The 26786-nt window shown below is 45.1% G+C and overlaps 2 protein-coding genes across 11 annotated transcripts in view; both read right to left on the bottom strand.

Moving 5' to 3' along the window:
• Positions 1–12038, bottom strand: part of LOC106575853 (chloride channel protein 1) — a 42065-nt gene extending 30027 nt beyond the window's left edge. For all 3 annotated transcript variants that reach the window (XM_045700252.1, XM_045700257.1, XM_045700261.1), the window contains exon 1: positions 11627–12038. In XM_045700252.1, the coding sequence (XP_045556208.1) occupies positions 11627–11677 (51 nt within the window). In that variant the 5' untranslated portion in view covers positions 11678–12038. The remainder of the gene's footprint in view (positions 1–11626) is intronic.
• A 989-nt stretch (positions 12039–13027) lies between these two features.
• On the bottom strand, positions 13028–26139 carry LOC106576719 (caspase-2). 8 transcript variants are annotated; one of them, XM_045700219.1, is made up of 13 exons: positions 26051–26107; positions 25517–25602; positions 25207–25387; positions 24630–24791; positions 24354–24494; positions 22501–22573; positions 21869–21960; positions 20865–21047; positions 19016–19144; positions 18838–18928; positions 18537–18725; positions 15394–15503; positions 13028–15288 (listed from the first exon to the last, which is right to left on the bottom strand). In XM_045700219.1, the coding sequence occupies exons 3-13, from the start codon at positions 25357–25359 to the stop codon at positions 15154–15156; spliced, it is 1458 nt and encodes a 485-aa protein (XP_045556175.1). In that variant the 5' UTR covers positions 25360–25387; positions 25517–25602; positions 26051–26107; the 3' UTR covers positions 13028–15153. The 8 variants fall into 8 exon arrangements, with proteins under 8 accessions (XP_045556175.1, XP_014009555.1, XP_014009548.1 ...); XM_014154080.2 differs by having other exon boundaries at positions 25207–25363; XM_014154073.2 differs by lacking the exon at positions 25517–25602 and having other exon boundaries at positions 25207–25363; positions 26051–26139.
• Positions 26140–26786: the final 647 nt, after the last annotated feature.

Raw genomic sequence — 26786 nt, 5'->3', positions numbered from 1 at the left:
TCCCCTATAAGGGTAAAATATCACCGTTTTAGGACATCCCCTATCAGGATTACCACACTGTTTTAGGACATCGCCTATAAGGATAACCACACTGTTTTTAGGACATCCCCTATAAGGGTAAAACCACACTGTTTTAGGACATCCCCTATAAGGATAACCACACTGTTTTAGGACATCCCCTACAAGCACACTGTTTTAGGACATCCCTGTAATGCTTAGGCATAGCGGAGGAGGAATCAGACGCAGGAAGCAGCGATACGGGTGATGGCTTTTAATGAGCGACACAGTAAAAACACCTGCCACCCCAAATAGCGAACTCAGCGCACACAAAAATCAAAGTGCCCCAAACACAGGGGACAAAACACAGTGAGTGTAAACCCACGCACTAGCGCTAAATACAATACAGCGCGTAACAAAGCAACCAACAGAGAAACAATCCCGCACAAAGAGCAGGCGGGTCAACTAGCTAATATAGCCCCGCTAATCAACCCAACTAAGGACAGGTGAAAACAATAACAGAAAGGGGAAAACAAAAAGGAATCAGTGGCAGCTAGTAGGCTGGTGACGACGACCGCCGAGCGCCATCCGAGCAGGAGGGGGCGCCACCTTCGGTGGGAGTCGTGACAATCCCATATAAGGATAATTACATTGTTTTTAGGACATCCCCTATAAGAGTAAAACCACACTGTTTTAGGACATCCCCTATAAGGGTAAAACCACACTGTTTTAGGACATCCCCTATAAGGGTAAAACCACACTGTTTTAGGACATCCCCAATAAGCACACTGTTTTAGGACATCACCTATAAGGATAACCACACTGTTTTAGGACATCCCCTATAAGGGTAAAACCACACTGTTTTAGGACATAACCACACTGTTTCAGGACATTCCTTTAAGGGTAAAACCACACTGTTTCAGGACATTCCTTTAAGGGTAAAACCACACTGTTTTAGGACATCCCCTATAAGGATAACCACACTGTTTTAGGACATCCCCTATAAGGATAACCACACTGTTTTAGGACATCCCCTATAATGATAACCACACTGTTTTAGGACATCCCCTATAAGGATAACCACACTGTTTTAGGACATCCCCTATAAGGATAATTACACTGTTTTAGGACATCCCCTATAAGGGTAAAACCACACTGTTTTAGAACATCCCCTATAAGCACACGGTTTTAGGACATCCCCTATAAGGGTAAAACCACACTGTTTCAGGACATCCCCTATAAGGATAACCACACTGTTTTAGGACATCCCCTATAAGCACACGGTTTTAGGACATCCCCTATAAGGATAACCACACTGTTTTAGGACATCCCCTATAAGGATAACCACACTGTTTTAGGACATCGCCTATAAGGGTAAAACCACACTGTTTTTAGGACATCCCCTATAAGGATAACCACACTGTTTTATAACATCCCCTATAAGGATAATTACACTGTTTTAGGACATCCCCTATAAGGATAACCACACTTTTTTAGGACATCCCCTATAAGGGTAAAACCACACTGTTTTAGGACATCCCCTATAAGGGTAAAACCATACTATTTTAGGACTTCCCCTATAAGGATAACCACACTGTTTTAGGACATCCCCTACAAGGATGACCACACTGTTTTAGGACATCCCCTATAAGGATAACCACACTGTTTTAGGACATCCCCTATAAGGGTAAAACCACACTGTTTTAGGACATCCCCTATAAGGGTAAAACCACACTGTTTTAGACATCCCCTATATGGGTAAAACCACACTGTTTTAGGACATCCCCTCTATGGGTAAAACCATACTATTTTAGGACTTCCCCTATAAGGATAGCCACACTGTTTTAGGACATCCTTAAGAGTCAATGTTTCATGCACAATAGTTTAAAGATAATATTCCAAACTCTGTGCAGTATCTCTTTGCACATGTCTTAAACACAATGTACATTTGTTCTTTAGTTGATTGACTGCAATATTGATTTCCTTAAGAAATTGATATGTCAAGCCGTTTAAATTGAGAACATAAACATTTTAGAGAACACAAATTGAGACCACTTGGCCACATGTAAATAAATAGGTAACATTCTAACATAAACAATGTCAATATGACCTCACAATAATTTGCAATTATGTGATGTTATAACATAATAAAGAAACATAAATATTACTAGTAAAATATCAATATCACTAAAGGTCGTACCAGAATCTGGTCTAAGTTCAGACCTGTCTCAAAAGTGTTGATGCACTCCTGCATCTTCCTTCCTCTCTTCTCAGGTGCTGTGTGATGTCACTCTGTCCTTCCTCTCTTCTCAGGTGCTGTGTGATGTCACTCTGTCCTTCCTCTCTTCTCAGGTGCTGTGTGATGTCACTCTGTCCTTCCTCTCTTCTCAGGTGCTGTGTGATGTCACTCTGTCCTTCCTCTCTTCTCAGGTGCTGTGTGATGTCACTCTGTCCTTCCTCTCTTCTCAGATGCTGTGTGATGTCACTCTGTCCTTCCTCTCTTCTCAGGTGCTGTGTGATGTCACTCTGTCCTTCCTCTCTCTGATATACACTGTATATAACCTCTATCTGGATGTCACATCTGTCCTTTCTGTCCTTTAAGACATCCCTGTAAGAGTGACTGTACCTGCCTTCTTGTTGTCCAAGGGGAGGTAGTACAGTAGGAGAAAGGGGTGGAGGTTGATAGACACTTAAGGGTTGACAATAGGTTGTCAACAGCTATTCATTCTCCTAGGTCTATTCCCTATAAGTCAGTCGGCCAATCAGCCCAGGAGATTCCAGCTATCCAGTCCAAGATCATAAAACTAACTAGGGACCCCTCGCAGGGAATGGAAGTGGTAGTGATTTAATACCTGGCACTAACGCTATGTTAAACCTGCTTTATCGGGTGGAATGGGATTAGGTTTGTAGTATTGTACTTTGACGATGTCAGATATGGAAACTAATTTGTGACTGACAGTACTGGAAATATAATGTATCAAATCAAATCAAATTTGTATTTGTTACATATGCCGAATACAACAGGTGTAGACCTTACCTTGAAATGCTTACTAACAAGCCCTTAACCAACAATGCAGCTCAAGAAATAAACGAAGGCAAAACAAACAATAATGAGGCTATATATAGTGGGTACCGGTCCGAGTCAATGTGCGGGGGTACAGGTGTGTCGAGGTAATTTGTAAAGTGACGATGCATAGATAATAAACAGCGAGCAGCAGCAGTGTAAAAACAAAGGGAGGGAGGAGGTGAATGTAAATAGTCCAGGTGGCCATTTGATTAGTTGTTCAGCAGTCTAATGGCTTGGGGATAGAAGCTGTTAATGAGCATTTTGGTCCTAGACTTAGCGCTCCGGTACCGCTTGGCACTCCAAGTTTTTTCCTCTGGTTGCACATGTGACATGCTAGTAGAAATTAGGTAAAACGGATTTAAGTTTGCCTCTCTTAAAGTTCCCGGCCACTAGCAGGGATGAGCATTTTCTTGTTTGCTTATGTCCTTATACAGCTTGTTGAGTGCGGTAAATTGACGGCTACGAAAAAAATAGATGAGAACTCTCTTGGTAGATAGTGTGGTCTACAGCTTATCATGATGTATTCTACCTCAGGCGAGAAATACCTTGAGATTTCTTTAATACTAGACAATAGACACACACCGCCGCCCCTCGTCTTACCAGACGTAGCTGCTCTGTCCTGCCGAAACACAGACAAGCCAGCCAGCTCTATATTATCCGCGGCGTCGTTCAGCCAAGTCTCAGTGAAACATAAGATATTATTTGATTTGATTTGAGTTAGGATTGGTGACTGACAGTACTGGAAATATAATATATGCATACAAAGGTACAGATGTACAAGGTAAAGTACCGTACACACCTATTGGGATGTTCTCTCCATCTCTCAAAACAATCTGACCTATTCCCCCTCCTCCCTTTCATCCCCCCCAAACTTTCCCTCTCACCATCCCTCTCACCTGTCTTCCCTGTCCACCCATTAACCATCGCCTTCTGGGGTGAAACCCAACTCCGGGTTAAATTTAGAGCCAGTGTGACTCATTGCTCACTGAGACACTTCTCCGCAAAGCTCTCTCGCTCTAAGATCTGTGTAATAACCTAATTAGACCATTTAGTACAGATAGTAATATAGTATTTACCAAGATATTACATGGTGAAAAAGACAAAACAGGAGACCAAAACATTCCAAACGTTTGATGGATTGTCTCTCCCATGAAGTGATATCTTCATACCAGGCTTCTCAAACTATAGCAAACTGACTGATTATAGCTTACTGACTTACAATAAATAGCCTACTGACTGACTATAGCCTACTGACTGACTATAGCCTACAGACTGACTAAAGCATGCTGACTGACTACAGCCTACTGACTGACCACAGTCTACTGACCTAGACATTAGGCTACTGACTGACAATAGCCTATTGACTGTCGTTAGCCTAATGACTGACTATAGCCTACTAACCCAGACTATAGACTACTTACCCAGACTACTGTCTACTGACCCAGACTATAGCCTACTGACCCAGACTACAGCCGACTAATCCAGAGTACAACCTACTGACTGACTATATCCTACTGACTATCTACAGACTATAGGCTACTGACCGACTACAGCCTACTGACCCAGACTATAACCCACTGACCCAGACTATAGTCTACTGACTGACTATAGCCCACTGACCCAGACCACAGCCTACTGACTATAGTCTACAGACCCAGACCATATACTACCGACCCAGACAACAGTCTACTGACCCAGACTAAAGCCTGCTGACTGACTACAGCCTAAGGACCCACACTATAACCTACTGACTGACTACAGCCTAATGACCCAAACAATAGAATAAGGACCCAGACTATATTCTACTGACTGACTATAGGCTACTGACCCAGACTACAGCCTACTGAATGTCTATAGCCTACTGACTGACTATAGACTACTGACTGACTATATTCTACCTACCCAGACTATAGCCTACTTAACCGGACTATAGTATACAGATCCAGACTACAGACTACTGACCCAGACTACAGCCTACTGACTGACTATAGCATACTGACCCAGACTATAGTCTACAGACTGACTATAGCCTACTTACCCAGACGATAGCCAACTGACCCAGACTACAGCCTACTGACCCAGACTACAATCTACTGACTGACTATAGTCTACTAACCCAGACTATAGCCTACTGACCCAGACTATAGCCTACTGACTGAATATATCCTACTGACCCAGACTACAGCCTACTGACCCAGACTATAGTCTACTGACTGACTACAGGCTACTTACCCAGACTATAGCCTACTGACTGACTATTCAGACTGATGTTGTTGTGACAGTGGAGCAGAACATTAAGTGATTTACTTCCAGGTCACACAGCTGTGTTGACCCCTGGCCTGGCTGAGAGAGGATGTGACCTCTGGAGCTGTGGCTGTGCTGACAGACACACACCAACAGAGAGACACTGTGTGTGTGTGTGTGTGTGTGTGTGTGTGTGTGTGTGTGTGTGTGTGTGTGTGTGTGTGTGTGTGTGTGTGTGTGTGTGTGTGTGTGTGTGTGTGTGTGTGCGCATGCGCATGCGCGCCTGGGTGCTCCTCTTACATGGGACACACCTCACTGCATAAGCCCAGTCCACCATCCACAGAAGGGGTTTAGATAGCTTCAAAATCTTGTAGGAAATTATCCCCGGCTGTGCCAAGGCATTGCATAAATAAACAGTATTAAGATAGCGTACCAGTATCAACAGCTCAACACACCCTTCTCCCACTTTTCTCTCCCCCTCTGTAACCCACCATAGTGATCATAACACACACACACACAGCCCCATCATAGTGATCATCCCTGTGTGATAGATGTGGGTACCTCCAGTGGGGGGATATTAAGCCTGTAAATAGTGTGACTAATTTAGATGTCTTATTTTTATCTGACCTCTGGTCCCATAGACACTCTGCTAGGGCCAGGGATTAAGGATTTGCTTTGGGCAAGAGGCCACCATGTCTCTGCAACCTCCAAGAAGGAGAGAGGGAGGAGAAGAGGGAGAGGGGAAAGACACAGGAGAGAAGAGGAGAGGGACAGAGGAAGGAGAGGGTCCTCCTTGGGTAGACCTCAACTCTATCCTAGCACCTCCAAGGGAAAGAAAGAGAGGAGAGGAAAGAGAGGAAGAAAAGAGAGAGAAGGAGGAGAGGGAGAAGAGGGGGAATTGAGGCAGCCTTGGGCAGCTTTCCACCCATTCCAGCCATTACACTGAGCCCATCCTCCTATAGCTCCTCCCACCAGCCTCCACTGTTGAGGATTAAAAATTATAAAGCATAGGAGACAGAGTGACATGATCATAGAAATATAATGAATAGAATGGGTTTGGAACCTCTAACCCTGGAAATTTGACTGGTAAACTCATGAGTACACTCGCAACGTCATTTTGTTGACGTTGAGGGAGAGGTTATTTTCCTGGCACCACACTGCCAGGGCCCTCACCTCCTCCCTGTAGGATGTCTCGTCATTGTTGGTAATCAGGCCTACTACTGTTGCATCTGCAAACTTAATGATTGAGTTGAAGGCGTGCATAGCCACGCAGTCATGGGTGAAAAGGGAATACAGGAGGGGGCTGAGCACACACCCTTGTGGGGCCCCTGTGTTGAGGATCAGTGAAGTGGAGGAGTTGTTTCCAACCTCCAACACCTGGGGGTGGCCCGTCAGGAAGTCCAGGACCCAGTTGCACAGGGCGGGGTTCAGACCCAGGGCCGAGCTTAATGATGAGCTTGCAGGGTACTATGCTGTTGAAGGCTGAGCTATAGTCAATGAACAGCATTCTTATGTAGGTATTCCTCTTGTCCATATAGGATAGGGCAGTGTGCAGTGCGATGGCGATTGCATCGTCTGTGGATCTATTGGGGCGGTAAGCAAATTGAAGTGGGTCTAGGGTGTCAGTTAAGTTAGAGGTGATATGATCCTTAACTAGCCTCTCAAAGCACTTCATGATGACAGAAGTGAGTGCTACGGGGTGATAGTCATTTAGTTCAGTTACCTTTGCTTTCTTGGGTACAGGAACGATGGTGGACATCTTGAAGCAAGTGGGGACAGCAGACTGGGATAGGGAGAGATTGAATATGTCTGTAAACACTCCAGCCAGCTGGTCTGTGCATGGTCTGAGGATGCGGCTAGAGATGCCGTCTGGGCTGGCAGCCTTGCGAGAGTTAACACTCATAAAGGTCTTACAGTCAGTGTTGATAGAACTTCGGTAGAATTTTCCTCAAATTCGCTTTGTTAAAGTCCCCAGCTACAATAAATGTGGCCTCAGGATATGTGGTTTCTAGTTTGCATAAAGTCCAGTGTAGTTCCTTGAGGGGCATTGTGGTATTGGCTTGAGGGGGAATATACATCGCTGTGACTATAACCGAAGATAATTCTCTTGGGAGGTAATACGGTCTGCATTTGATTGTGAGGAATTCTAGGTCTGGGAAACAAAAGGACTTGAGTTTCTGTATGTTATCACAATCACACCATGAGCAGTTAATCATGAAACATACACCACCCCCTTCTTCTTCCTGGAGAGTTCTTTATTCCTGTCTGCGCAATGTACTGAGATCCCAGCTGGCTGTATGGACAGGGAAAGTATATCCCGAGAGAGCCATGATTCCGTGAAACAGAGTATGTTACACTCCCTGATGTCTCTCTGGAAGGAGATCCTCACCCTGAGCTCATTTACTTTATTGTCCAGAGACTGAACATAAGCAAGTAATATACTCAGGAAGTGGTGGATTGTGTGCACGCCTCCTGAGTCAGACTAGAAGTCCACTCCAAATACATCTTCTCCGCCTGTGGCGTCTTGGAGCAGCCTCTGGGATAGGTTAAATTGTCCTGGGGGGTACGAACAAAGGATCCAATTCGGGAAAGTCGTATTCCTGGTCATTATGCTGGTCAGTTATCGTCGCTCTGATATCCAAAAGTTATTTCCGGCTGTATGTAATAACACAAAAAACTAAATACTGCAAAGTTGCTTAGGAGCTAGAAGCATAGCTGCCATGTCTGTCGGTGCTATCTTGCCACATCAGAGAAATTGAGGCTGTTCCAAGGTCTCCAACTCAATATTAGAAAGGTGTTCCTAATGTTTGCTATACTCAGTGTATAGATGAGTGGTGGGCCATGCAATCTTGTACATGAAGAAGCAACAAGCATTCAGATTCTCTTGAAGAAGACAGGAGAGAACGAGGGAGGACTAGGTTCTCTACAGCGTCACATATTTATGTCATCACACCAGCAGATCAAACAAGCACATAACACCTGAGCACAGAACACTATTGAGGTTAGAGAGAGAGAGAGAGAGAGAGAGAGAGGAAGAGACAAATGGAGAGACGTACAAAGGAAAAAGACCAATTAGCTGAATGTGGACTACAGGAGAAAGAGGGGAGAGCATGCCCCCATCCACATTGACAGGGCTGTAGTGGAGCAGTTCGAGAGCTTCAAGTTCCTTGGCGCCCACATCACAGCCTCAGGAGGCTGAAAAGAGTCGTGCGGTCAGTCCAGTACATCACTGTGGCCGAGCTCCCTGCCATCCAGGACCTCTATATCAGGCGGTGTCAGAGGAAGAACTTCTACCCGTGAGCCATACGACTGCTAAATAGCCAGACTACTATATAGTCAATGAATGGTACCCAAACTATCTGCAATGACTATCTTGCACTGACCCTACGCACACTCACTAGACTATATACTGTATACAAACCATATGCACACACTAACTCACACACATTACATTGACACTCCCACACATACACGCAGACCAACACAACAGAAAAACACCTACATACACATTACACACACTTTTACACGTCATTTGCTGCTACTACTGTTCTTTATTTTACACTTATCTATTCTGATGCCGTCACTTTACCCTGCCTTCATGTACATACAGTTGAAGGTGGAAGTTTACATACACTTAGGTTGGAGTCATTAAAACTCGTTTTTCAACCACTCCACAAATATCTTGTTAACAAACTATAGTTTTGGCAAGTCAGTTAGGACATCTACTATGTGCATGACCAGTAATTTTTCCCACAATTGTTAACAGACAGATTATTTCACTTATAATTCACTGTATCACAATTCCAGTGGGTCAGAAGTTTACATACACTAAGTTAACAGTGCCTTTAAACAGCTTGGAAAATTCCAGAAAATGATGTTGTGGCTTTAGAAGCTTCTGATAGGCTAATTGACATCATTTGTAACAAGGGTTGTATAAAGGGGACCAAGGCGCGGCGTGTAGAGTGCTCATACTTTTCTTTAATGAAACACTTAACCAAAAACAACAAAACGACAGCCAACAGTTCCGTCAGGTACACTTGACAAAACAGAAAACAACTACCCACAACAACACATGAAAAACAGGCTGCCTAAGTATGGCTTCCAATCAGAGACAACGATAAACAGCTGCCTCTGATTGGAAACCATACCTGGCCAAAACATAAAAAACGAAAACATAGAATGCCCACCCACCTATCACACCCTGACCTAACTAAACAAGAAAAACACAGCTCTCCTAGGTCAGAGCGTGACAGTACCCCCCCAAAGGTGCGGACTCCCGGCCGCAAACCTGAACCTATTGGGGAGGGTCCGGGCGGTCATCCATATTTGGTGGCGGCTCTGGTTCCGGGCGTAGAACCCCCCCCCCCCCCCCCGCCCACTGATCCCCCCGCTTCTGTGTGTCCGGAGGAACCAGACCGTGGGTCATCACCGGAGGCTCTGAAACGCCAACCGCCGCTGAAGACTTTAAGCTGAAGGCCGCCGCCGGAGGCTCCGGACTGGGGAGCGTCGCCGGAGGCTCCGGACTGAAGAGCGTCGCCGGAGGCTCCGGACTGGGAGGCGTCATAATAGGTTCCGGACTAGGGACCGTTGCTGCTGGCTCCATGCCATGGATCATCTCTACAGCTTCCGCGCCATGGATCATCACTGGAGGCTTCTTACCATGGATCATCTCTACAGGTGCCGGGCCATGGATTATTCCTAGAGGCTTCGTGCCATGGTTTACCCCTACAGGCTCCGGACCATTTATAATCCCTCCAGGCTTTTTGCCAAGGATTATCTCTACAGGTTCCGGGCCATGGATTACCTCTGCAGGCTTCGTGCAATTGAACATCCCTACAGGCTCCGGGCCATGGATCATCACTAGAGGCTTAGTGCCATGGATCATCTCTACAGGCGTCGGACCATCGATTATCACTGGAGGCCTATGGCTTCGAACTGGAGGGAGAGTGCGAAGAACAGGCACAGGACGTACTGGATTATGGAGGCGCATTGGAGGGAGAGCGCGAGGAGCAGGCACAGGACGTACTGGGCTATGGAGGCGCACTGGAGAGAGAGTGCGAGAGGCAGGCACATGCTCACCACAATAAGCACGGGGAGTTGACTCAGGCCTCACTCCTGGCCCAGCCAAACTACCCGTGTGCCCCCCAATTTTTTTGGGGGGGGGCTGCCTCTCGTTCTTCCCAGGTAGGCTCCGATATCACTCGATTACCTGGCCCCAAGTCCAGTTTCTCCTCTCCATCCAATCCTTATGTGACCAGGTGTCCATTTCTGCCTGGGCACGCCGGCTTGATCCAATCATGGTGGGTAGTTCTGTAACAAGGGTCGTCTAAAGGGGACCAAGGCGCGGCGTGTAGAGTGCTCATACTTTTCTTTAATGAAACACTTAACCAAAAACAACAAAACGACAGCCAACAATTCCGTCAGGTACACTTGACAAAACAGAAAACAACTACCCACAACAACACATGAAAAACAGGCTGCCTAAGTATGGCTTCCAATCAGAGACAACGATAAACAGCTGCCTCTGATTGGAAACCATACCTGGCCAAAACATAGAAAACGAAAACATAGAATGCCCACCCACCTATCACACCCTGACCTAACTAAACAAGAAAAACACAGCTTTCCTAGGTCAGAGCGTGACATAATTTGAGGCAATTGGAGGTGTACCTGTGGATGTATTTCAAGGCCTAGCTTCAAACTCACTGCCTCTTTGTTTGACATCATGGGAAAATAAAAAAAAATCATTCTCTCTACTGTTATTCTGACATTTCACATTCTTAAAACAAGTGGTGATCCTAACTGACCTAAGACAGGGAATTTTTACTAGCATTAAATGTCAGGAATTGTGAAAACTGAGTTTAAATGTATTTGGCCAAGGTGTATGTAAACTTTCGACTTCAACTGTATCTACCTCAAATACCTCGTACCTCTGCACATTGATCTGGTACTCCCTGGAATTAGCTCCATTCTTGATCTGGTACTGGTACTCCCTGTATATAGTTCCATTCTTGTATTTTATTTTATTCCTTGTGTTACTATTATTTTGTTTTTTACTCTGCATTGTTGGGAAGGGCTCATAAGCAAGCATTTCATGGTAAAGTCTACACCAGCTGTATTCGACGCATTTGACAAATAAAATTTGATTTGAAAATGAGAGAAGTGATCGGATGGACAGACGGGCAGAGAGTGAGAGGTGGACAGACGGGCAGAGAGTGAGAGGTGGGCAGAGTGAGAGATGGACAGAGACGGACGGACACTCAGACAGGTAGAGAGTGAGAAGTGGACAGACTGATGGACAGACAGACAGAGACCTACCAGGGTCTGTTGGTATCTCAGAGCCTTCCTTTGTGACTCATCTGCAGCCATTGACACGCTGTCACTGACCCAAAAATAACCCCGCTGGTGGCTTCAGCATTTCCACCCGCACTCTCAGCTAAACACACACGTCAAAGAGTGCACACACTTTCTTACATATGCATTCTAACACATTCATACACACACACACACTTGAGATTGACACTTGTTCAGATCCAATCTTGTCTAGTTGATCCAGAGGCGGTGTTCCCTCCACCTGTCCTGTAAGACAGTCAACAGAAAGACGTCTGTACAGAGACTCCTGGTAGTGATATGAGGCAGCGACAGACGCAGCGCTTTCCTTTATTAGAACAGCAGACACCTAATCACACACACAGCAGGGCTCACGTTAACCACACCGATACTGACATACACGCCTCTTATCCCCGTGAGCAGGCCAGCCAGACCCACATACACGCCTCTTATCCCCGTGAGCAGGCCAGCCAGACCCATGGGCCATTACATCTTTGTTTTTGGATGGGGTTTTTGTTTGGGCAGTCAGGGGTGAGGGTGATGCCACCCCCCACGGGGCTGCCCCTGCAACGTGAGGGTGGGTGCACATAACACCCCCATGACAGGTATCAACTCATCAGCCAATGATGCAAGGCTATCCCTTCAAACCCCTCACATGCTCCAAAGCCATCATTCCCCCTGCTGTATCAACATACCAATTCCCTATCAGCAATCTGTAATGGACTTCCCTAGGCTAGATGTAGCAGTCACCATAATAAACATCGCCATCTATCCCTTCTGATATAATGGTTTTCAGTCTGAGTTGTAGGCGTGCATCTCAAAAGTCTGAAGTGGTTCTAACTCAATCATGTTTACTGATCTGAAATCACCTGTTTCCATTTCAGCCGGATGAGACAGCATGGCACATGGCCGGCCTAAAGAGAGCGAGAGAGAGAATGGCCCCGGCCCCACCAATCCCTTCTCTGCTTTGGAGACCACACGCCACCACATCACAACCTAATCTCACTGCATGGCGGTGGCCAGAGAGAAATGTGTCACTCCGACCGCGAGCGAGTGTGTGATGAGTGTCAGGGAGAATGATTATGGACAGCTGGCTGAGGCACTACCTGATACACAGAGAACATTATCACAGTGGTGGTGGTCAGTGTGTGAATCATGACGCATATCGTACAGTCATGAAACAGTCCTTACTACAGGGTTATGTGAGTTATACTATACCAGTACACTGAGAGGGGGACTGGATGTACACTGCGATATAAACAAACAGCAACAAGGAGAGATCAAAATATATCATGCATAGTGTACACATGTACAGTGCTCTCTCATACACACTCATGCACGCAGCACACAGTGAATGTCAACACAACTTATAGAAATTCAAGTCATAGAAACAAAACAAAAGGCTGTTTATTTTCTTGAACATTTGGCAGTCTTTGCTTTAGACATAAATACAGTCATCTTCCCCCACATCCCCAGCAGCTCCTTAGCTTACGGCAGTGAACCCCAGCCCTCAGTACTTCACTTTCAAGGGATAATCTACTTCACCACAAAATCCACTTTCTGAACATTTACAATTTCAAAAAACATGGCTTTCAACCACACCGGTTGTGTAGATGCTATATTGTACACATTAAGTTAGTTGAAACCGAACTAGAGGCTTCAAACCGAATGGAAAACGTCTAACATCTGGCACTTTGATTTTGGGGTGAACTGTCCATAGAATTAGAATACTATTTAACAGGATCTCTGTAGAACTGGTTTTAAAGATGATCACTACGCGTTGACTCTGTGATTGGTTGGTCAACAGCTCAATTCATACTGTTCCTGTCATATCACTCTTCCCTACAACACTGTTAGAATCAAACACACCGCTACTCATTCTGAGAAACATCAATATTGCTGCTCATACACTTGAATGTGATGCGTCATCCTATGTAAATGATAAACCAAGTATTTTAAAGACAATACTTAACACATATTTCACATGGCACACATTGTTATGGAATATTGCATATCAAATCGAAAAGGAAAATACTGTAGCTGCTTTAAAATCAATCAATACATCTTTAAAACATCCATGCCACCGTGCTTCTACACCTGCATTGCTTGCTGTTTGGGGTTTTAGGCTGGGTTTCTGTACAGCACTTTGTGATATCAGCTGATGTAAGAAGGGCTATATAAATACATTTGATGTACATCCATCTTGTGAACTGAAATCTTAATGGTCAAGCAAACGTTGACAGTGGATAACTTAGGTCTCAAGTTGACCAGAGATGACAAGCAGTTACATAGAATTCTAATATAATTCATTGGTGTAACATATAAATGTAACTAATTTAAATAAAATGTTGACATTTCTTTCATCACATCTAAGTAATAAGTCTGGTTACCAGTGTAGTTCCAACATTAATTAACCTAAATGTTTTATTTAACCTTTATTTAACTAGGCAAGTCAGTTAAGAACAAATTCTTATTTACAATGACGGCCTACCCCGGCCAAACCTGGATGACGCGACGCTGGGCCAATTGTGCGCCGCCCTATGGGACTCCCAATCACAGCCAGATGTGACACAGCCTGCATTCGAAACAGGGACTGTAGTGACGCCTCTTGCACTGAGATGCAGTGCCTTAGACCGTAACCCCCTTATGGAGGTAGAGAGATGGGAGGGGGAGGAGGACAGTTGTTTGTGAGAGAAATGGTCATGACTCCATTCTATTCAAATGGAATGCAGTACACTTGTTGCCTCAATAACACATCAAATCATTCCTAACAAACCTGAAACTCCCAATATCTTATCTACTTGTTCCAGTATCCTTCAGTGGAAGACTCAGATTACTAGGAGGAGGGTGTAAAAACAGTAAGGTATTGAAATGCAGCTCCCTCCATGCTGCATCCTCAGCCAATAACTTTACACCATCACCTGTCTGCCCATCAGATGGACACACCTTCATTTGGTCAGGGGGATTTCCTATTCTAATGCATATAATGACATGCATTTTATAATAAACATTTTTCAATACAAAAAGGAGACAAGGGCTTTACAATTCTTACAAAAAACAGCTTAAAAATGATTTGATACAAAATAAATTGATAAAAATAGATCTGCATACAAAATACGTTTAAAAAAAGAATAAACTTGAAACCCAAAAGTTACTGTTTAGTTAGAAATTAAAAGTGATACATTTAAATATATTCTGGTGTGTTAGCGAGCTAAAATATTTCCTAGAACATTTCAATCCCATTTCTAACTGGCACAGATACACATATAGCAGGCCTAGCTGATAGGTAGGTACACACATCAGCTGCATACCAGTCATGTATACTTCATGCCCATTACCAAGCACACAGACTTACAACAACTTATTCCATTTTCCTTTCCAAGAGTTTGTCTGTGAGAGGGAATTTGCACAGCAAATGTGAATGAATGAATCCTCTGTGAGTGTGTGTAACAGTATGTGTCAGTAGTGGGTGCGGTATGTGTGTGGTGCTGTAGGGGTGCAGAAATGTGTGCGTGTCAGTACTGAGGGTGGTACTTGGGGAACAGGTAGAGGTCTTTGCAGAGGGAGCTGGTGAATTCAGACATCTCCTTACAGCGATGGTGGGGGGTGCCAGGAGCATAGCCTTCTCTGTCTTTAATACGACCATTCACCTGAGGGCAGATTAGAAAAGGTTACTAGCACTGAATTTGCTGATAACTACTTTATTGAGGGAAAATGTACTTACTATGACTGTGATATGTGGTGTGTGTGTTTACCTGCACCAGTATGTCTGATAGGTGTGTGTCTCTGGCTCTGAAGCGGAGCGCTGAGTTGACCTCTTGGATGAACCAGGATCCTCTCTTGGTGTTCCTCATGGCTGCAGTGCCTAGCAGGGCCCAACAGACACTACATTACCTAGCAGGGCCCAACAGACACCACATTACCTAGCAGGGCCCAACAGACACCACATTACCTAGCAGGGCCCAACAGACACCACATTACCTAGCAGGGCCCAACAGACACCACATTACCTAGCAGGGCCCAACAGACACTACATTACCTAGCAGGGCCCAACAGACACCACATTACCTAGCAGGGCCCAACAGACACCACATTACCTAGCAGGGCCCAACAGACACCACATTACCTAGCAGGGCCCAACAGACACCACATTACCTAGCAGGGCCCAACAGACACCACATTACCTAGCAGGGCCCAACAGACACCACATTACCTAGCAGGGCCCAACAGACACCACATTACCTAGCAGGGCCCAACAGACACCACATTACCTAGCAGGGCCCAACAGACACCACATTACCTAGCAGGGCCCAACAGACACCACATTACCTAGCAGGGCCCAACAGACACCACATTACCTAGCAGGGCCCAACAGACACCACATTACCTAGCAGGGCCCAACAGACACCACATTACCTAGCAGGGCCCAACAGACACCACATTACCTAGCAGGGCCCAACAGACACCACATTACCTAGCAGGGCCCAACAGACACCACATTACCTAGCAGGGCCCAACAGACACCACATTACCTAGCAGGGCCCAACAGACACTACATTACCTAGCAGGGCCCAACAGACACCACATTACCTAGCAGGGCCCAACAGACACCACATTACCTAGCAGGGCCCAACAGACACCACATTACCTAGCAGGGCCCAACAGACACCACATTACCTAGCAGGGCCCAACAGACACCACATTACCTAGCAGGGCCCAACAGACACCACATTACCTAGCAGGGCCCAACAGACACCACATTACCTAGCAGGGCCCAACAGACACTACATTACCTAGCAGGGCCCAACAGACACTACATTACCTAGCAGGGCCCAACAGACACTACATTACCTAGCAGGGCCCAACAGACACTACATTACCTAGCAGGGCCCAACAGACACCACATTACCTAGCAGGGCCCAACAGACACCACATTACCTAGCAGGGCCCAACAGACACCACATTACCTAGCAGGGCCCAACAGACACCACATTACCTAGCAGGGCCCAACAGACACTACATTACCTAGCAGGGCCCAACAGACACTACATTACCTAGCAGGGCCCAACAGACACTACATTACCTAGCAGGGCCCAACAGACACTACATTACCTAGCAGGGCCCAACAGACACTACATTACCTAGCAGGGCCCAACAGACACTACATTACCTAGCAGGGCCCAACAGACACCACATTACCTAGCAGGGCCCAACAGACACTACATTACCTAGCAGGGCCCAACAGACACCACATTACCTAGCAGGGCCCAACAGACACCACATTACCTAGCAGGGCCCAACAGACACCACATTACCTAGCAGGGCCCAACAGACACTACATTACCTAGCAGGGCCCAACAGACACCACATTACCTAGCAGGGCCCAACAGACACCACATTACCTAGCAGGGCCCAACAGACACTACATTACCTAGCAGGGCCCAACAGACACCACATTACCTAGCAGGGCCCAACAGACACTACATTACTTAGCAGGGCCCAACAGACACCACATTACCTAGCAGGGCCCAACAGACACTACATTACTTAGCAGGGCCCAACAGACACTACATTACTTAGCAGGGCCCAACAGACACCACATTACCTAGCAGGGCCCAACAGACACCACATTACCTAGCAGGGCCCAACAGACACTACATTACTTAGCAGGGCCCAACAGACACTACATTACCTAGCAGGGCCCAACAGACACCACATTACCTAGCAGGGCCCAACAGACACCACATTACCTAGCAGGGCCCAACAGACACTACATTACCTAGCAGGGCCCAACAGACACCACATTACCTAGCAGGGCCCAACAGACACTACATTACCTAGCAGGGCCCAACAGACACTACATTACCTAGCAGGGCCCAACAGACACTACATTACCTAGCAGGGCCCAACAGACACTACATTACCTAGCAGGGCCCAACAGACACCACATTACCTAGCAGGGCCCAACAGACACTACATTACCTAGCAGGGCCCAACAGACACTACATTACCTAGCAGGGCCCAACAGACACCACATTACCTAGCAGGGCCCAACAGACACTACATTACCTAGCAGGGCCCAACAGACACCACATTACCTAGCAGGGCCCAACAGACACCACATTACCTAGCAGGGCCCAACAGACACTACATTACCTAGCAGGGCCCAACAGACACTACATTACCTAGCAGGGCCCAACAGACACTACATTACCTAGCAGGGCCCAACAGACACTACATTACCTAGCAGGGCCCAACAGACACTACATTACCTAGCAGGGCCCAACAGACACCACATTACCTAGCAGGGCCCAACAGACACTACATTACCTAGCAGGGCCCAACAGACACCACATTACCTAGCAGGGCCCAACAGACACTACATTACCTAGCAGGGCCCAACAGACACCACATTACCTAGCAGGGCCCAACAGACACTACATTACCTAGCAGGGCCCAACAGACACCACATTACCTAGCAGGGCCCAACAGACACTACATTACCTAGCAGGGCCCAACAGACACTACATTACCTAGCAGGGCCCAACAGACACCACATTACCTAGCAGGGCCCAACAGACACCACATTACCTAGCAGGGCCCAACAGACACTACATTACCTAGCAGGGCCCAACAGACACTACATTACCTAGCAGGGCCCAACAGACACTACATTACCTAGCAGGGCCCAACAGACACCACATTACCTAGCAGGGCCCAACAGACACCACATTACCTAGCAGGGCCCAACAGACACCACATTACCTAGCAGGGCCCAACAGACACCACATTACCTAGCAGGGCCCAACAGACATTACAAAGAAATACCACCAAATATTCCAACATTCACATCATAAACCGACTCAGACAACACACATAAGCACACACACACACACACCTTTGAGGGAGGCGAAGCCGCAGATCATGTCAGAGCGCTGGGGCAGTTTGACTCTGAGCCTGCCTCTCTCCTCCATCTGCCTGGTGTCTCCATCGCCCTCTCCCTCCCTCCCTGCATCCCTCTGTTCACAGCCAGGAGACTGGGTCCTCTCTGGCCCGTCTGACTGCTCCACCCCACAGTCCATCTCCTCTGGAGGGAGACAGAGACAGAGAGAAGACGGGTTAGAAGAAGAGAACAGGGGAGGGAGGGTTGGGGAAAGGGAAGGAGGGAGAGTGAGGGCAGAGAGATCATGTGAGCTCACCTCCTCTGCAGGCCTGAATGAAGAACATCTTGGGTTTATTCTGCAGTAGAGGACAGTGGGCGTTGTCAAACGCCTCAAACACCCAGTCCAACTGAGAGAGAGACAGAGATTAAATTAATATGATTATCATCATCAGAGAGAAAGGGTTTCACTCTCAACTGAATGAGGTCCCACACACCTCCAGTAGCTGTCCGTCTGTGCCGTAGATAGCCCCCTCTACTCCATGGGACAGCAGACACACCACACAGCTGGATACTGTCTGGTGCTGCTGCCGTCTGCCAAACTGCTCAATGCACGCCCGCATGCCCTGTCAGAGAGAGATCAATCAGGTATTAAACTATATTCTAATTACATAGCACTTCTAGAATTATTTTGGTACATTTTGACACAAAGTGCAAGCGCCACTAGTTATATAGAGAGGAAGTGTAGAGCTGTAAATTCACCTTTTGTTCTTTACATTGTAAACAAATGGTCATGGAAAGACCAATTCTGCAAACAGCTGTCTCCACTAGCTAACACCATGACTCTAATAGCAACAGGTCTATCTGAAGATCAAGGCAAACTAATGCCTGAGTGCCACTGATTGAAGCTAGTGGGGGATCCACCGATATAGTCCACGTTGGTTGAAGCACTGCTGTACCTCTGGCACCACTGTCTTACACTGTGTGTGTGTATATACAGTTGAAGTCAGAAGTTTACATACACTGAGGTTGGAGTCATTAAAACTTGTTTTTCAACCACTCCACAAATTTCTTGTTAACAAACTATAGTTTTGGCAAGTCGGTTAGGACATCTACTTTGTGCATGACACAAGTAATTTTTCCAACAATTGTTTACAGACAGATTATTTCACTTATAATTCACTGTATCACAATTCCAGTGGGATAGAAGTTTACATACACTAAGTTGACTGTGCCTTTAAACAGTTTGGAAAATCTAAGAAAATGATGTCACAGCTTTAGAAGCTTCTGATAGGCTAATTGACATAATTTGAGTCAATTGGAGGTGTACCTGTGGATGTATTTCAAGGCATATGTTACAGATACAGGTATCCTGTGTGTATTTCTTTTCTCTCCTTCTCCCCTACTAGATTTAAGTTGTCTGTGGTTATTAGTTCTCACTGTTCCTTTTCACTATTGTGATTTACATGAGATATGTTACGGGCCTCGTTTCCATCCCCCCTAGGCTGCAGGGCCAAAGGGGTTCATAACAGCATACCTTCAAACTCAGTGCCTCTCTGCTTGGCATCATGGGAAAATCTAAAGAAATAAGCCAAGACCTCAGAAAAAAAAAAGTTGTAGACCTCCACAAGTCTGGTTCATCCCTGGGAGCAATTTACAAGCGCCTGAAGGTACCACGTTCATCTGTACAAACAATAGTACGCAAGTATAAACACCATGGGACCACGCAGCCGTCATACCTCTAAGTGGATATATTGAAGCAACATCTCCAGACATCAGTCAGGAAGTCAAAGCTTGGTCACAAATGGGTCTTCCAAATGGACAATGACCCCAAGCATACTTCCAAAGTTGTGGCAAAATGGCTTAAGGACATTAAAGTCAAGGTATTGGAGTGGCCATCACAAAGTCCTGACCTCAATCCTATATAAAATTTGTGGGCAGAACTGAAAAAGCATGTGCGAGCAAGGAGGCATACAAACCTGACTCAGTTACACCAGCTCTGTCAGGAGGAATGGGCCAAAATTCACCCAACTTATTGTGGGAAGCTTGTGGAAGGCTACCTGAAACGTTTGACCCAAGTTCAACAATTTAAAGGCAATGCTACCAAATACTAATTGAGTGTATGTAAACTTCTGATCCACTGGAAATGTGATGAAAGAAATAAAAGCTGAAATAAATCACTCTACTATTATTCTGACATTTCACATTCTTAAAATAAAGTGATCCTAACTGACCTAAGATAGGGAATTTTTACTAGGATTAAATGTCAGGAATTGTGAAAAACATTTAAATGTATTTGGCTAAGGTGTATGTAAACTTCCGACTTCAACTGTATGTCTCTGTTACCGGAGCTGTGAGGTCTCTCCGGACGGTGACTATGTAGTCCAGCTCAGTGAACACCTTCCTGAGGACCTCCTCGTCCACCTCCCCTCCCTTCCTGGAGTCCAGGTCAGGAGCAGCACAGGGGTCAAAGGAGACATTACTGATCACCAAGGCCAGGCCACGAGGACTAGATACCATACTATAGGACTGAAGGGGAGAAAGAGAGGAGAGGGGGAGGAGAGAGAAAGTGTGAGGGGAGGAGAGAGGGAAAGGAGGAGAAAAGAGGGAGGGACAAGAGACACAAAAAAGCAGCATGAGAATATGACATGGTTTACCTGAAGGAAAATAATGTGCTTACATTGCTGCTGTTCTCAGCAGTGTTTGTTGTGGTTTCTGTCCATGTACTTCAATGACAGTTTTACACCCCAGTGGAGCTCAGTGATGAATCATCCCCAACCTCAGCAGGTTTACAGAGACTTGAACATATGGGCTGGGGGAATTCTCCCCGTGTCTCTTTCCTGTCAAACTGACTGTGGTCTAGACAGAGATCGTCTTCTACGGACCAGTGGGACTCCCCTGGTACTGTCTAAACTCTGTCTATACTGCAGAAGTCTAATAGCTGTCTGTTTAGAGTGGAGACACTTCAACAGCTGTTACAGGTTGAGGTGGATGAATAGGAAGATCTGCTCTGCTGCTCCCTAGAAATACCTTGGGGGACAATGCAGCTAAACAGCAGCTGGAAACACATTCTGGACACAGGAAGTGCATGCATGTGTTTGTTGCAAAGGTGCATGTTGCAGTGGCTGCTGCCTTGAAACTAACTGCCCTAGGGGATTGCATAAAGTTGCATTGTATTATAATAGTTGTATTTGCAGTGACAAATATGAGAACCAAAAATATACAGCAGTTAACAACGTTAATTGTCTCAGGTAAGAGATACCAGACAGAGACTGTTGTGTTTTACCTGTTGGCAGTGACATGGTACAGACAGGTGATTTACTGGTTTGTATTAACAGTGAGCGTTGTACCTGTTGGCAGTGTGAGAGGTAGAAGTCTGGTGTACAGGGAAGAACAGGGCTGGTGATGGGACTGTCTGCATCCAGACACATCTCCATTGACTCTGAAACACATATTAGAATGACATTACACCCTGCGTGTATTTCATTCCATAAAATACACCAGTGGAGACAAACAATTACAATAACGCATATCAGAGCAGGGTTCCATTCAAGGTCACGTTTCTGCCTTGAAATGGAAGCTGTTAGCAACATATAATGGTGTTGTAACAACCTTTGTACTACAGCTATGTGAGCAAGTCACACGGGTGTGGTGCCTGCAGGTGGTGAGACTGGCTGGGCAGTGGCACTCCATACCAAGGCTACAGAACACTGCTTCCACACTGATCAAAGTATACAACTGGACTCAATTGGGACATTTTCATTTTACACAGTTTTATTGGGTTTATTAAAAATAAGCTTTTTACTGAGTTGCAAGCCAACAAACAGAATGATTACATTTATACCTTTTTCCCCTCCCAAACAACCACACAAACAATCCCTCCCACTTCCCACGATCTCCTAGGAAACGGGCAAATATTGTGAATGAAACAGTTGTAAAACTGATCTTGAATGCACCCAGCTCAGATGACTGCTCTACTCACCTTGTGTTCTGGCTCTCTTGGCTGGAACCATCCCCTCCTGGGTGGGCAGTGGGAGGGGAGAGTCCACATATCTCTGAATGACAAAGGAAATTGAGAATTGAACCATGTTTTAACTTACCTTCGACCTCAATACAATCTGAACATTTATAGGCGAAACCAGTTCATTGCTTATTTTTTCTCTCTCGTCTGCAGTGTGAATACCAAAACATCCAGAGGAGGCTTGGGTTGGGAGTGATGGCTGATTCTCATCTCTCTCCTAATCTATATCTCTCCTCCTCTTTTCTTATTCCCCTCTTTCTCCCCATCCCCCTCTTTCTTCCTGTTACAGCAGTCTGTAGCCTGGGTTGGGAGTGTTCTGGTCACTTCTTTCTCTAGCGACTACCTGGGGGGGACAGTCTGTAGTAGGGTTGAATGGCAGGAACCCGGTTTCCGAGATTTACCGTCCAAAACCACTCCCCTTTCCCGGGATAAATAACTGCGAGAAACCGGTAAATTATAATAAATGACTTATATGAACAGCATGGCGTGAAATGGAACTGTTAAAATGATATGCGATGTCCAAATCTGGTTTCTCTACGGCTGCTGATTGATGAATCAACGCTCAGGTTTGGGACAGACAGCCCATCTCAGTATGGAGCGCAGTTCACAATGCATGTAGACCTACTGTATTGGTATTTTATTAGGATCCCCATTAGCTGTTGCAAAAGCAGCAGTTACGCTTCCTGTATCATCTCATCATGGTAACGTTTTTTCTTGTGACAGGGAGGCCTACATTGACTGCAGCATAGCCTATGCTACAGTAATATAAAGTGCAAATGCCCGTCTAATTTACCCATCTCCACCTGGCTTTCAGGGGTCACCTTGTTTTTGTAAAAAAAAAAAATGTTTATTGCAGTTCGAGAGTTTTAAAAACAGCCTATAACTCTATCGTTGCTTTAAATCAGTGAACACACTATCAACTCCATTCAAATTGCATCCAAAATAGATAATCCTGTTCTAAATTGAGATAGATAATGTTCTAGCCTACCTCTTTCAGGTAATACATTATTAGCCTTATATTTAGCTAATTAATGATGGGTAATGCATAATAAGCATCTAACTTTTAGCCTCTGACTCTTGCACAATACGCAAGCGCCTGTGCTCCACTGGCCTCTCCTTAAAAAAACACTCCTTAGTTCTGAATCCCATGCAGGAAAAGCTAGACAATTCTTTTTGCATTTCTTACACCAATAGAGTATTCGAAGGACGCAATATATTTTTTGCTGAATGTTAAATACAGCAGCCAACAGAACTCACGGGTAGTTTGAAAGAACAGTGAATGCGTGCGATAGCGGCAGTTATTTATTCAGACCCATAACCATTCAATCTTCATGTTCTCTTCTGCTTTATCATGGTTTGAACGATGTGCGTAATTCCAGTCCATATAATACAGTATAATACAATACAGTAATACAGTTCCCACTCAAAAAGTTTAGCCTACTGGAGCTTGTTTCATGCATTTACCCAAGAGAGCATATAGCTAGCTACATCTATGTGGTTTTATGCTTCCCTGTCGTGTGTAATGCGCAGTAGCCTATATCCTATAGATAATGGCACAATTATTTGGGCTTTGGGCTCATTAAATGTCTTTAATGTAGGGCTCGTAAAAATGTATCAGACTCAGGTAGCATTAGGTTTGAATGTTTTTCATTACATATGCTTTATGTTTTTCAATGACACTTCCAGTTTCGGAGGGAAATACAGGGTTACTCGGGAGAAAAGTTATTTTATTCTTGGGATGGAACATTTGTAAAATACCAGGAAAATATTCTAACTTAGTCTGTAGCTTGGCTTAGGTGTTGGGTAGAGCTCACCTCTTTCTCTTCATCCCTCTCTTTCTCACCATCTTTAACTGGGGTCTTTGTGAATAGGGCGTAGCGGCCTGAAGCTTGGATTGGGTATGTTGTGGAAATCACCTCCTCAGCCCTGTCTTTCGCCCTAGCTGTCTGGGGACACTGTGTAAGGGGCACAGTTTGAGGCTTAGGTTGGTTGTGGCGCTCACCCCTCTCCCTTTCTATCTTTGTCCTTCTGCTCGTCTGTCTGGATCAACGTCTGATTATTGTGTTGTGTGGCACCCAGTGCCCACTCACTTGTCTCTCTCCGTCCCTCTCTGGTGACTCTGTGAGCAGGGCACATAGGTGCTGCTGCTCTGTGTCTCTCAGTGCTGAGCAGAAGCTGCTGAAGGCTCTGGGACCACGCTTGGGGAGCAGGGACAGCAGACGCCAGCTCCGCTTGTGGGAGGTCGGCTCCGCCTGGGGAACAACGGATATCAACACAGATTACAAAAAATATAAAGTGAAAGACATGGTCATCTACTCTGCCCCCCCCTGGATGTTTTGGTTTTTGTCCTAGCAGTACACATGATTCAAATAAACAACTCATCATCAAGCTTCGATTATTTCAATCAGCTGTGTAGTGCTAGGGCAAAACATTTTTAAACATGCACACAGGGGGCAAGGACGAGTTTCAAGGACCGAGTTTGGGAAACCCTGATCTACACTAACATTCACATTTGATTACATGATTGAAGTTAATTACATAAATCAACAATAAGACATTTGGGCCATGAATGCATGCATTTTTTTGGACGTTGATAGTGTCATAAGTCACCCGACCTGGTAGTAGTAGTATCGAGCTACACAATTTAACATGGTGAACACAACATACCAGGATGCTTTCTGCCATGCTGTCGGTAAGAATGTCGTCTGTCTGCAGCGACTGAATGAACAGCTCGTCTACCACCATCTCTTTGCAGAGAGTCACAGAGCATTTCCGTAGCCCCCTTCTGTCTCGTTCCAGCATACCGCATTCCCCCAACATTCTGCTACAGACGAGACACAGGAAACCGCTTCATTTACTGTCAACTTCCATTCTTCTTGCAAAACCGTGGCGCGGTATATAGGCCTAGCTTCTCAACAACAACGTATTAACGTTACTCATTGGCATTGTATCTAGCTATTACAATAGCTCAACTTACCTTGCTTTCTAAATCGTAGTGGTAAGGATCCTGAATGTGTCTTTCTGTAAGACAACTAACATCATACTAGCTAGCTATAGTAGCGTCTGGATGAATACGAGAAAGAAATTGGTAGTTATATCTCCTATTCTTTCCAGTCTGGTAAGACGCAGCAGATACTTACAATGGCTGTTAGGTAGCAAGCTGTCTCCAGCGAACGCGTTAGCTAGCTAATAATTAATGTGTGAAGGAATAGTTGACATCACTTTTACGTCCGAACAATACTAAATTGTAAGCAAATGTCAGTATCGTTGCATTTCAGAAAACAATGTACATTTAACTTTAGATATGCAAATAGCTAACGTTAACCAGTCAGGTTCGCTTAACACATTGTTACATCGGCATGCTAACGTTGGGATGTTATTTTTTTCGAGGATTTCAAACATTCAGAACACTTTCAATGCGTTCATCTGCTCCCAAACCATATGTCCTTAAAAATAGATTTCACTAACTGTATTTGAAGTTATTTCGCACAATTTAACAACATAAACGTACCCTACTAAACCAACTTCCGCGCCTCTGCAATGTGTGGAAATGGTAGTGGTCTAAATTCATTGTGTTGAATTACAGCCAATGCAGTTCGGGGGAATTTGGATTGACGTTTTCCTGGGCGAATACAAGTCAGTTTTCCCATGGCGAGGGCGTGGTTGGAAACATATTAATCAAATGAATTTTTAATTTGTACCTGTTGTTACAGTAAATGATCAACCAATTGATAAGATCATGGAAGACTAACATAAACAGCTATCTAATGTTTAGACGAAGTAGAGAGGATGGCATGTAATTTGTAGGAAATAAGAGAGTGGGATTCAGGAATGAACTGGAAACAGCTCACATCTGTCCACAAGGAATTTTTGATTGTGAGAAATCCATGTTTGCCCAAATACTGTTGATTGATGTGAGAAATGATACTTAAAATGGCACGACATAATAGACCTTATTGCGCAAATGGAGCCAAATATGTTGTATTTATAGATACACTATGAACATACGGTGCATTTTGAAAGTATTCAGACCCCTTGATTTTTCCCACATTTTGTTACATTACAGCCTTATTCTAAAATGGATTAAATACATTGTTTCCTCATCGATCTACACACAATACCTCACAATGACAAAGCGGTAAAAGGTTTTTCAAAATGTTTGCACATTTTATTTACATAAGTATTCAGACCCTTTGCTATGAGACTCGAAATTGAGCTCAGGTGTGTCCTGTTTCCATTGATCATCC

Source organism: Salmo salar, chromosome ssa02 (genome assembly GCF_905237065.1).
Source record: "Salmo salar chromosome ssa02, Ssal_v3.1, whole genome shotgun sequence".
Taxonomy (NCBI): Eukaryota; Metazoa; Chordata; class Actinopteri; order Salmoniformes; family Salmonidae; genus Salmo; species Salmo salar.
The sequence above is the reverse complement of the archived record's forward strand: the minus strand, read 5'-3'. Positions and strand labels throughout refer to the sequence as shown.

What these genes read in the sequence shown, in the direction of transcription:
- LOC106576719 (XM_014154073.2), bottom strand. Translation starts at nt 25,359, where the DNA reads ATGTTGGGGGAATGCGGTATGCTGGAACGAGACAGAAGGGGGCTACGG. An exon ending in GGAGAGACCTCACAGCTCCG is followed by an intron (nt 19,145 to 20,864) that starts GTAACAGAGACA and finishes TCTCTCTGACAG; the next exon opens with GGCATGCGGGCGTGCATTGA. An exon ending in TATCAGACATACTGGTGCAG is followed by an intron (nt 15,289 to 15,393) that starts GTAAACACACAC and finishes ATCTGCCCTCAG; the next exon opens with GTGAATGGTCGTATTAAAGA.